The 12,601-nt window shown below is 40.7% G+C and overlaps 1 protein-coding gene across 2 annotated transcripts; it reads left to right on the forward strand.

The window, feature by feature from the left end:
- Window positions 1–1,925: 1,925 nt before the first annotated feature.
- GPS1 (geranyl diphosphate synthase 1) lies at window positions 1,926–11,499 on the forward strand. 2 transcript variants are annotated; one of them, XM_078583169.1, is made up of 12 exons: window positions 1,926–2,146; window positions 4,291–4,383; window positions 4,542–4,622; window positions 4,785–4,856; window positions 6,363–6,494; window positions 6,594–6,680; window positions 7,208–7,279; window positions 9,806–9,891; window positions 9,962–10,094; window positions 10,189–10,278; window positions 10,370–10,468; window positions 10,922–11,499. In XM_078583169.1, exons 1-12 carry the CDS (start codon window positions 2,006–2,008, stop codon window positions 11,099–11,101), a joined length of 1,266 nt encoding a protein of 421 aa, XP_078439295.1. In that variant the 5' UTR covers window positions 1,926–2,005; the 3' UTR covers window positions 11,102–11,499. The 2 variants fall into 2 exon arrangements, with proteins under 2 accessions (XP_078439295.1, XP_078439296.1); XM_078583170.1 differs by having other exon boundaries at window positions 2,006–2,146; window positions 4,288–4,383.
- The last annotated feature ends 1,102 nt before the right edge of the window (window positions 11,500–12,601 follow it).

Consider the following 12,601-nt stretch of genomic DNA (forward strand, 5'->3'; position numbering starts at 1 on the left):
TACAATCCAGACGGTTGGATCTTTAAATAGAGGTGTGGAAGAAGGAAAAATTGACCTTTTGAAGCTCTCCCCAAGGATTGGGCCTAGAAGGACACAGAGTTGCTTTGGAAGTTGACAGATCTTGATTCTGCATTCAATGTTGTAAGTTTCTGATTTGTATTTTGAACTTTTTCTTGAGAGATTCCAAAACGCCTTGGCATGGGCGAAATGTACATGCCCTAGAAGTTGTTTGAATGAAATTAACATTGCAATTTGAGTCTGATTCGAGATCTGATTTTTAAATCTTTAGTTTTAAATATATATGGAACAATTCTGCATTTTTAGAATTTTATTTAGGGTTGGATTTCACTATTTCCCCAAATTCTTCACTTTCTCTCTCTATGTTAATTCATCTATTTTCTCTCTCTAGATTTCAAAATGGATTTTTTGGAAATTTAATTCAATATATAAAAAACCTAAATATAAAATTTCATCCAAAAATTCGTTCATCTTCAAAACCCCTTTCTTGATTATTAAATTCCCAATTTTAATCCATTAAAGTTGTCTTAAAATTTTATAATAATTGGGAAATTAAGAATTCTAATTAATATGATCTTATAATTAAAATTATTCTATCTTGAGCTTTTTCGCTGAAAATATTAAAATCAAAAGTAAGTTTTTACTTAATTTTGATTGATTAAAAATATCATTAAGTATAATTAATGTCTATTAATTGCAAAATTTATTCATTCTTGAATTAATTCATTAAAAAATGGATAAAATTCTTGCTTGCTGGCTCCATGTGGTTCGACCCCTTGCTTTCTCTATACTCTTTATTTAGTGATTAAGGGTATTTATAAATTTTATTGTATAAGTCTAAATGTTCAATCAACGACGTATTTACACACCAATTTTAGGCTTATCAGTGGCCGGCCACTGAGCGGCGTTGGTGGCCGCTGAGCACAGCTGGGCAGCACTGGCCGCCACTGGATTCGAACATTCGATTCAATCTGATTCGAACAACGTGCTCGAATCGGATGGTGTTCGAACATTTGATCCGAACAGCCATCTTGTTCGAACAATCCGATCCGAGCAGATGCACAGATCGTGTTCAGATCGAATCTGAACTGGACAGATCGGTGTTCGGATTGGATGGTTCGAATGCTTGATCCGATCAAAATTCAAACGATCTGTCCGAATCCCCAATCCGTATCTAAGTGAGAGAGAAAGAGAGAGAGATAGATTGATAGAGAGAGAGAGAGAGAGAGAGAGAGAGAGAGAGAGAGAGAGAGAGAGAGAGAGAGAGAGAGAGAGAGAGAGAGAGAGAGAGAGAGAGAGAGAGAGAGAGAGAGAGAGAGAGAGAGAGAGAGAGAGAGAGATAGACAGGAAATGAAGGTAACAAAGAGAGAGATAGAGATAGAAGAGAGAGAGATAGAAAGAGAGAGATAGATAGAGAGAGAGAGGGAAAGAGAGATAGAAAGCGAGAGAGAGATAGACATGAAATGAAGGTAACAGAGAGAGAGAGACAGGAAATGAAGGTAACATAGAGAGAGATAGAGATAGAAGAGAGAGAGGGAAACAGAGAGATAGAAAGAGAAAGAGAGATAGAGAGAGAGATAGATAGATAGATAGAGAGAGATAGATAGATAGATAGAGAGAGAGAGAAAGAAAGATAGATAGATAGATAGAGAGAGAGAGATAGACATGAAATGAAGGTAACAGAGAGAGAGATAGACAGGAAATGAAGGTAACATAGAGAGAGATAGAGATAGAAGAGAGAGAGAGGGAAACAGAGAGAGAGAGAGAGAGAGAGAGAGAGAGAGAGAGAGAGAGAGAGAGAGAGAGAGAGAGAGAGAGAGAGAGAGAGAGAGAGAGAGAGAGAGAGAGAGAGAGAGAGAGAGAGGAACGTGTTCTGTTGAGAGCCCCTAGTGTAAAGCTCTTAAGAGAGGGTCAAACGGCGGCAAAACTGCAAAACAGTCCCCCTCCCCCCTCTCTCTCCTTCCTCCGTTCTCTCTCCTCTCCGGCCATGGCGATTTGGCGGCAGCTCCTCCGAAGCAGCCACGCCTCCGCCCTTCGCCCCATCCCCAGAATCCTCTCTTCCCTCTCCGCCTCGTCCTCCTCCCCCTCCCACGCCTGCACATCCGACGCCAGATCCGCCTCCCTCGAGGTATCTTCTCGTTTTTTCTGCCTCCTACTCTGTCGTTTACTCAGAAACTTGCCTGTTTTGTGAATTTTTCGTTGTTTGGCTCTTCATTCTTTCCGTGTTCTGCGTTTGTGCTTGCATCTCCCTCTGTTTTTGCGAGAAAAATAGAAGATTAGCTCGAAAAGCTCATGTATTACCGTGCCCTTATTGGATTTGAGAGTGGATTATTGCGCCATGTCGAAGGCTTCCAATCGGAATTATGTGAGTTCTCTTGATCGTATTTATGGATTCCTGTCTGTTGTCTGGCTTACATGTGTTGATGAACTCGGCGTTTCTCTTTCAAATATGGGAATGAATTTTGTGTTTCCTTTTTGCACACACTCCAACCTAGGTCTTTATGGGTGGAAACTTTATCGTTGTTGCCCGTGCGCATTCTTCGTTGTTGTTTCTGTTCGTCTTTATCGAGTGTGGCCGAATTAGCTTAAGAAGGATCAAAGTCTACGCTGATTTTTATGGGTATTGGAGCCTTCAAGGCTTAGTGGTCTTTTTTCTAAAACGATGGTCATAGGTTAATAGTATTAGTTCTCTTGATAGTATTTCTGGATTCCCATCACTTGTGTGGGTTACATACGTGCAAACGATTCAAATCGAAACTCAAATCGGATTGGAAAATTGTCTGCTTTTATCGAGTGTGGATGAATCGGGTTGAAAATTTTCAAGTCCACCTTGGCTTGAATGGATATTAGTGTTGACCATTGTGTCATATCAAAGGCTTAAATTGGAACAATATCAGTTATCTTGAACGAATTCTAGATGCTCATGGGTTGATGGGAATGGCGTTTCTCTTGAATATAATGGAATCATTTTTGTTTTTCATTTGTATCTTCTTGTTTTTATAGTTATTTTGGTGTCGTTTAGGTCAGAATTGATTGAACCTTGCCAGTCTTGCGTTGTCCTCATTGTTGTTGAATCATGGTTCTGTGCCGTTTTTGTTGGTTCTGTGTTCTTGAATGAAGAAAATCACCTTGGCTAAGCTCAAGGTCTACCCAGATCATGAGAGTGGATTATTGTGCCATCTCGAAAACTTCAATCCAGAATAGTATTAGTTCTCTTGATCATATTTCTGAATTCCCTCCTGTGATCCATATGAGTTTATGAAAATGACGGTTTTTATTTAAACCAAGGGAATCACTTTTGTATTTCTTATGTTTTACTGATTTATGGATCCCTATTAGTATTCTAACTAGGAAAGTTGCATTTCAAGGATTCCCTTGGTGACTTGAAGAAATAATTCAAGTATTGCTCTGCAGACCTATACTTTCTGCATAGATTCAAAGGCCTTCACGCCCTCAGATTATGCCTTACTCGCAGACTAACCTCAGATTCGAGACTCCACTATGCATTTTTCTTGATCTTATCCACCACCATATATCGATTTCAGCTTCCTTTAAATAAAAGTTCCATCTTTCGAGATATTCAGTGACGCAACATCATTGATGAAAGAGAGTTTTAGGAGGAAAATGATTTAAGACTCACGAAATATGAAGGAAGTAATTTTTTGTTTGGTTGAATCTGGCAAAAGTAGCATATATTTGGTATTATGACTCAATATTTTGGTTTGTTAGTCAGGGTGAATTCATTTGGAGTTTACTGATTTATGAGGCTTTATTCTGGGTTATCATTTTTTTGTATCTGAATGATATCTCCCATCAATTCTATGCTCTAGAGCAGTTAAGTATGTCAATTCTATAGAAACCTATAGAAGTGTGCTGCATGTCTAGAGAGAGTCGATCTCTCTAAACTTCTCAATGCCTTCACATCAACTGTTCCGAAACTAAATGAGAAACTTCCCGTTGCTTGTTGGCTCTCCTAGTTAGAAGAAGGCTCGTTGGCTTTCGATATCGATAGAGTCTTGCTCAGTAAGGAGATTTTTAGGTCCTACATGGTTATAATTGTTTATGATTTCTAAGAAGGATGACTAAATTAATCCTTATTCACAAAGTTACATGCAAGAAAAGCGAGTTTATGACTGGGATGACAGAGCATCGATAATAATTACTGACGAAGGGACAATAATTAAGGAACTCTCGTTATTATCTGTTATTTCCTGCCAAGCAATGCGTATTTTGAGATCTTTCATAATCACACCTTTTCCTGTGGTTCAGTAGGTTTGGAAGGGCGGAGGAGCCTTGTTTTGTGGTTCCCATTGCTACCACAATGCCAGATATCAACTTGATCAAGATAGCGTCACCGTGGCAGAGGTAGTATTAATTGTTTCCTTGAAAGAGCTTCCTGTTGAAAATTTTATTTTTGGTTGCCACAGAGTTCACATAGTTAGGGATGTATTTATGTGAGTCAAATTTCATCTTACGCTGTCATTTCATCCCCTCATTTTATCATGCTCTAATGTTTTCTCCAGGAAACGGTGGACCCATTTTCCCTTGTTGCTGATGAACTGTCAGTACTGGCCAACAGGTTGCGCTCTATGATAATTACAGAGGTCTGGACAAGTTTACTTTTGGCTGTTCAATTTTCACCTTTTCTTTGAAATTTTCCCGCACCATCTGGTCTTCTCCTAGCTCGAGATTTTACTAGTGTGACTGAAATTCTCACTATTATCTTACTTATGAATTTTACTGATGGCTGATTTCCTTCCTGTCAGGTACCAAAACTGGCATCTGGGGCAGAATATTTCTTCAAAATGGGTGTCGAAGGAAAAAGGTTCCGCCCCACTGTAAGATACCCCTACAGACTTTAATTTTTAATTGGTTTGTTTCTAGTGTTTGCCATCACTGATGATGACAAGAGGAAAATGATGTGTTATCCTCGTCCCCGGCAGTCATCCTTGACTGGATGATGATTTTTTTTTGAAAAGTGATTTAAGGTGGTTACCCGACAAAGCGGTAACCACCCGACGACTGGATGATGATGGTGATGATGATGATGATGATGATGATGCTGATTTTATCATGTCATAGCCTTAGGCTACTCTGTTAACCTCAATCAAATGATGAGATACGATGACAAAACTGTCATGTCCATCATCATTTGTCCACGCCTAGGGTAACGATGGTGAGGGCAGAACCGTCATTGTCACACAAGATGTGGACGATAACGATGACTGTAATGGGTTCTGGGTGATGATGATGGTTTTTGCCATCAGCCCCAAGCATTATGTGTTCGGACATACAAGGCTCGCAACATGTAGCTTGGCCTGTCTGGGACAGTCAGAATGTATATAAATACTAGTTAGGAGGCGATCCCTACCTGGGTTTGATCCTTTTGTATCTTTTCTGCAATCTCTCTCCCTTGGTATCTCTTTCTAGATTTTCTCTGCTAGGATCAAGGACCCTGACTTTTTAGTGTTAGAGCCAGATTCTGACAAATTATGACTCATATAGTCTTATTAAAAAAAATTTCATCCTTATCTCTCCCTCTTTCTCTCTCTTGTTAGATCCAATGATCCTAATATTTGATTCCAAATGCAGGTTCTTAGAGATTATTCCCCTCTCCCATCCCAAACTCTCTCTCTCTCTCTAGAATTCTCCAGATGAGTCCGATAATCATTAACTTTTTAGTGAGAGAATTTACCACTGAAGACCCAGTCAAAGGTAAGCTCAGTCAAAGACTGAGCCCTAGGGGGGGGGGAATAAAAGATTCTTGAAGATATTTAACACACATCAGATGAATGATCCCGGAGTTCTTCCTAGCATGATTGGGTTGTGAGGGCAACAATTTCTGTATTTAGAAATTTTCGAGGCATTGACCGTTCTGGCTTCTTGTATTGCTCTTCTTCTCTCATCTTTTCTTGATCATCTATCAGCTCCTTACAGCTATGTTCCAGAGCCAGGCTTTGATTTTTTAATACTCTCAGATTCTTTCAAATTTTATATTTTTTCTGTAAATTTAAGCGTCTCTCTCTGTATTTCTCTATAGATCACCCTGTTGGGACCTTGGACCCAAACATTTTACATCAGAACCGGGTTCCGACTGTTAGAACTCATAGATTCCATCAAAACTTCTCTTTTGTATCCATATCTTCCAATGCTAGGATCCTTCATTATAATATTCAGTATCAGAGACAACTTCTGAGTATCTGGTAGTCATAAATTCTAATTGACCAAAAAGGACCCTACCACCCTTTCCAGCTTTTTATTGGTATAATACTTTCAAATCCTGGATACTATGTTTTTTCATAGTTTTTACCAAATTGCTTATCACTACTGACCATCATATTTAGGTCCTTTTGCTCATGGCATCGGCCCTGAACGTTCCAACGCCCAGTTCTGCCACCGATAACACGGCTCATGATTCATCAATGGATACCCGTGCAAAGCAACAGTGCATAGCAGAGATCACAGAAATGATTCATGTCGGTTGTCCTAAGCTCAGTTTAATTTTTTTTTCCACTCATTTATTCATATGGTTATCGGGCCTTGTCCTTTACTTATTATACCCGCTTATTATTCAGGTGGCCAGCCTACTTCACGACGATGTGTTAGATGATGCAGATACAAGACGTGGAGTTGGCTCTCTGAATTCGGTTATGGGTAATAAGGTACTTGCAATCTTAGTCCACAATCATATATTTTTGTTTTATTATTTGAGATATTTAGTTTGGTTCTTGATTCTTTTAAACGAGTGATTTTGACATTTTTTAAAGAATTATATAATGAGGCTAGCACTTCGACCCTGAATTAACAGATTTATGGATATTTGAAAACTTACATCTTGATGCTTTCATTGCTTCATACTGAGTGCGAGGAGGTCCTGAATAACTCCATTGATTTGGGCATACCTTATTAAACAAATGATATGGATATGGAGTATGTTGGATCAATGCGTTATAGACTGTGTAAAGGAAAATTTTCCTTCGTGAAGCAAAATTTGGAACTACCTTTAATGAATGAAAAATTTCTACTGTACCACATTTAATCTGTTGGATCAATGCGTCACAGACTTTAGGAAGCAGAACTATTTTTATTTATCTTTTTTAGATATAAATGTTTGGAACAATATAATTCCTCAATTTTTTTTTCTGCATGAAATTTTTTTCTGACTTCGTTCATTTTTTCTACCCCTCAGCTTGCTGTTCTCGCAGGGGATTTTCTCCTCTCAAGGGCTTGTGTTGCACTTGCTTCATTAAAAAATACAGAGGTAAATTTTTTGAACTGGAGTGGCATTAAAAAGAAGCTACTTATGTTTCGCATTTTTTAACCAAATCATAATTAGATATTATGACGCTTCTCGCACTGTCTATTTGTTAGTTTACTCTGTAACCTTATTCTCTGTGTAATGTATGCATCCCTCAAGTAGATCACTTATGAAAGGATCACCTAAGGCACCAAAAGCTTTATGGGCCAGGCCCATTTCTAGTGTATCAAGTATTTAAACTGTTCAATGCAATAGGAATCCGTGAGATTTTATAGAGGAGAGGATGGTCATCCGCAAGAGGAGAGGCCCTTGTGGAATGGATATCACTCAGGGAGGGGATAGACATCTCGAGAAGATAGAGAAACCAACTTGATGATACTTCCTTGTCTGCCCTCCGAAAGGGAGGGTTGTTCTATTTAAAGGAAAATAAAAGCATATTGGAAAATGTCTAAAATGCCCCTATTTGGGGGAAACATCTAAACTAGTTCTCGATATGACGGGGAGACGGGATCCTATCATGATCGGTAAAGGAAGGTGATTAGTGTGAGCTCTAGGAGCATGGACCCTTCATGGGAAGATTGGCAAGGAATGACACGACAGTGTTGATATAACAACTGGCTCGGAACATATAGAAAGAGTTTGACTACAATGTTATCTGCATGTTACAGTATATGTAATGGACCTTCTCCAAGAAACTGGTAGCTTAGAGAAGAAGCCCGCTGGCACTCCACTTGATTACAATGGTAGGATAGAAGCCATCGAGAAGTCCTTATATGGACTGAAACAATCGCCGAGAGCATGGTTCGGAAGATTTTCAGCAGTAATGTTAGCAGTGGGATTCTTCCAAAGTGAGGGCGACCATTCATTGTTTATAAAGCATGGCAAGCATGGGAAGATTGCAATTTTAATTGTGTATGTTGACGACATCATCATTACTGGAGATGACTACACTGACATTCAGAATTTGGAGAAACACCTTTCACTATCCTTTGACATAAAGGCACTCGGTTTAATGACATATTTCCTGGGAATTGAAGTGGCCTACTCTCGGGCAGGGATCGTACTTTCTCAGCATAAGTATATCCTTGATTTGTTAAAGGAAACAGGGAAGCTGGATTGTCGACCAGCAGCTACACCAGTGGATAGTAATGTTACGTTACAAGCCGAACAAAGCGAGAAAGACACACCAGTAAACAAGACTTCATTTCAACGTCTCATTGGTAAGCTACTTTATCTCAACCACACTCGGCCGGATATTGCTTTCGCAGTCAACTCTCTCAGTCAATTCATGAATGATCCCCGGGAATCACATCAACGTGCAGCAGATTGCATCCTAGCCTCCCTGAAGGGGTCAATTGGACTTGGCCTATTATTCAACAGAGGAAGCGAGCCAAGTGTAGTTCTCTACACAGATTCTGACTATGCAGGATCATTTGAGGACAGCCGGTCTACATCTGGTTATTGCAGTTTCATAGGAGGGAATCTTGTTACATGGCGTAGTAAGAAACAGAAGGAGGTCTCTTTATCCAGCGCAGAAGCTGAACTCCGAGCACTGAAGAAGGGAGTATGTGAAGGAATGTGGCTTAAGGGTATCTTGCAGGATTTGAAAGTTTTTCCAGATAGAGGAATGACTCTGTACTCCGATAGCAAATCAGCAATTGCTATGGCAAAAAGCCCAGTTCAACATGAAAGAACGAAGCATGCCAGGGTGGCTCGACACTACATCAAACAATGCATCGACGAGGGGTTCATTATACCTCACTACATTTCGTCTCTGGAGCAGATCGCTGATATTTTCACCAAAGGGATTCCTGGTCCATAGTTTCAAGCATTGGTGTCCAAGTTGGGCATGATCAACATCTATACCCAACTTGAGGGGGGGTGTTAGATCATACGGCCCAATAACCCTGTACTCGTGTATTACCGGGCCCATGTTCTATAAATGGGCCCGCTCATAGTGAAATATGACCGTCGATTCCAACGGTCGATTGTCAACCTCTCTAAAAGAGGGGAACATTGTGTATGATTTGTGAGTTCGCGTGGGTGAAAAATATACATTTGTTTTCTTCTTGTTCAAACTCTCAGATACGTTCCTTTCAAGAGATGTATCGAGAAAGAGAAGGGAAGGAGAAGGTCTCTGGCGGCATGGACAATGCCAAGGATAGTGACGACGAGGAGGGCTGGCGAAGTGTACATAGCCAAGACGGATGAGGGCCGTCGGACTGTATGTCACCGACGGGATCGTCGTTATCAAAATTTGAGACTCACTTCTAACTCAATGTCTTGGCCTCCAATGAGGAGAGCCACATATTTAATGGGAAATGAACATTCGAAAAGGCCCCTAGTGGGCTTACAACAGTTGAGCGGTCGTAACAGTGTGGAGGAACAAGACCTTGAATTATTCGAAAAGCTATCCTCTGGGTCTAATTCAATTTCTAGATTCTATGCATGTAACTACCTTATATATACCAAATATGAACGTACCTTGTGAGGCCGCAGTTAGAGTGAGCAGCACTTCTTGTTTGGCAGGTGGTCTCATTACTAGCCACAGTCGTGGAGCACCTCGTCACCGGTGAAACCATGCAAATGACCAGCACATCTGAACAGCGGAGAAGGTATCCTTTTCTTCTTATCTTTACTCTTCATCTCTATCTCCTGCATTAAATCACACATCAATTCCCGCAGCATGGAGTACTATCTGCAGAAGACATATTACAAGACGGGCTCCCTGATCTCCAATAGCTGCAAGGCAGTTGCTTTGCTCGCGGGTCACACTTCAGAGGTCTCCCTCCTTGCATATGATTATGGCCGGAATCTGGTACGTAAATCATAGAATGATTTAACATGTTTTTGATCTTCGTGGTTTCCAGTTTCTGAGCTGATTAAAATTATGAATTGATGGTGTTCTTTAGGGATTGGCGTACCAGTTGATCGATGATGTTCTTGATTTCACTGGCAGCACTTCGTCTCTGGGGAAAGGGGCCTTGTCAGACATTCGGCATGTAAATCAAATTCCAATCTTGGGGATGAATAAACAATGTTTTTTGATGTTTTCATTGTTGGATAGATCCTCAGCTTTTTAATGATCTGCAGGGTACCATCACTGCTCCGATTTTGTTCGCCATGGAGGAGTTTCCTCAGCTGCAGAAGGTCGTCGATCGAGGGTTATCGGACGCTGCAAATGTAGACGAGGTGAGTTCAAAGAACAGGCTTCTTTGGATCGATTCTTGCGAACCCGAGTTTTTTTATGCCGATTTCGCGTTCGTTCTTCCTCCGATTTCAACTTTTTTCCGCGTTCGTTCAATGATCCCTCTGTTTCTGGCTTTTCTTTTTCTCGATCTTCGACTTGCCGGAAACTGAATGACGAGATTTATTCAATTTCTTTTGGCGAGTTAACTAAAATAATCGATCAATCCTAAAAAATATGTCAAAAAACCATAATCAAAATAACAAAAAAAAGATACATCGACGCTTCTGTTCTCACATTCGTTTTCTGGATCTTCGAGCTGCCGCAAACTGAATGAGAAAAATATACTCGTTTTCGTGTGGCGAGTAATAACCGAGATAATAACCGAGTTTTTCCTTCAAAAACCGAAAGAAGATCGATCGATTCTTTTGTAAACGTTGTTTTTTAATTCCACGCAGGCGCTGGATTACCTAGGACGAAGCCGAGGAATCGAGAGGACGAGGCTTCTAGCCGCGGAGCACGCCGGCCTTGCAGCAGAGGCCATAGAACTGCTACCGGAGAGCGACACCGAGGACGTTCTAATCTCCCGCCGCGCGCTGATCGACCTCACCCGCCGAGTCCTGAACAGGACCAAGTGACGATCACACGATCAGACGATCAAACAATCCGCCTCTACCGCCTTCTCATCGTCTTCTTCCTACATATAAAATTGCCTTCTGATCGTCTTCTTCCGGTAGATCCATGGCGAAATCTTCGTCTCGATCGTCTTCTGATCGTCTTCTTCCAGAAGATCCATGGCGAAATCTTCGTCTCAATCGTCTTCTGATCGTCTGCGATCCGCTCGAGCAGAGAAGACGAAGGTTCTTCCCCTTCTCATCCTCTTCGTGCCTTCTAACCAACTTTCCCGCCATTTCCTGTACATCCCCCCCCTTTTTAAATCGTCCAAACTTGGAATCGGTCCGACTCGTCGCCGAGTCGGCGACTCGGGGTTTTTTCCTCTTTTTAAAATAATTTGCAGGAATGGAATTCACGCCAACTCCCTAACTGGGCAACTTTTGTAAATGGAACTAGGGGTCGGCTCGTCATCGTCAATGTTGACGTCCTCGTCTGTCTGTGGAGTCCCAAGATTTCATCGTTGATGTTGACATTGTCAAGTGAATAAAACGAATCTTTGACTAAGTCAATGGTAGAGTGCGAGTAAGTCTTCCCTCCCTTACACCGGTCGTGCATATTGTCTGCTGTTATGTCGTCTGTCCGTTACTTGTTGCCTGTTACTCGTTTCTAGAACTTTATACGACTTTCTAGGATTTTTCTGAGATTTATTTAAAGAAGAAATGCATTTTTTCTAAGAAAAAAGATATATTTTATAAAACAAATTGTATTAAGATAATTTTCAAACTTTGAAGGGCTTTTTGTAAATTTTTGTTGCAATTATACCCTCAAAACAGCTCTCGGTCATGGTTGTAGGTCGTAAAGATGTTATTTAAAATTTTATAGGGTCTTATTGCAAGTGATTTAATGTGTTTTAATGTTTTTTTTTTAAACTAGAGGAGAGAGAATGTGCAAGGGGTATTTACACAATTAGTTTTTTGCGACGTCCGACGGCAATTTTATATTTTAAGGACTTATTTGTAAAGTGACCAGGCGACCCTCATTTGAGACTACGTGGCATCCTTGCTGCTGTCAGATGAGAATCCGACGGCGGGTAGTGTTAGCAGCCACCGGGCGGTAAGGTTACCACCCGTGCGGCGCATGCACAGCACACACACGGGCGGTGGCATGGCGCGTCCTGAGTCGTAAAAATGAAGATAAAACTCACATTTATGTGCGTATCAAAACGTATGTAAATCTGCGGCTCTCTGTACACATTTATTTTCATTTTTTTCTATAATTTTCAATCTTATTTTTGCAAAATCTTAACTGGGCAACTTTGGTAAATGGAACTAGGGGTCGGCTCATCATCATCAATGTTAACGTCATCGTCTGTCTGAGTCCCAAGATTTCGTCGTTGATGTTGACACTGTCGAGTGAATAAAACGAGTCGTTGACTAAGTCAATGATGGAGTGCGAGTAAGTTTTCCCTCCCTTATGCCAGTCGTGCCCGTTGCCCTTTACATGTTGCTTGTTGATCTGCAGCT

This window comes from Wolffia australiana, chromosome 11 (genome assembly GCF_029677425.1).
Source record: "Wolffia australiana isolate 7733 chromosome 11, ASM2967742v1".
In the NCBI taxonomy this organism is placed as follows: Eukaryota; Viridiplantae; Streptophyta; class Magnoliopsida; order Alismatales; family Araceae; genus Wolffia; species Wolffia australiana.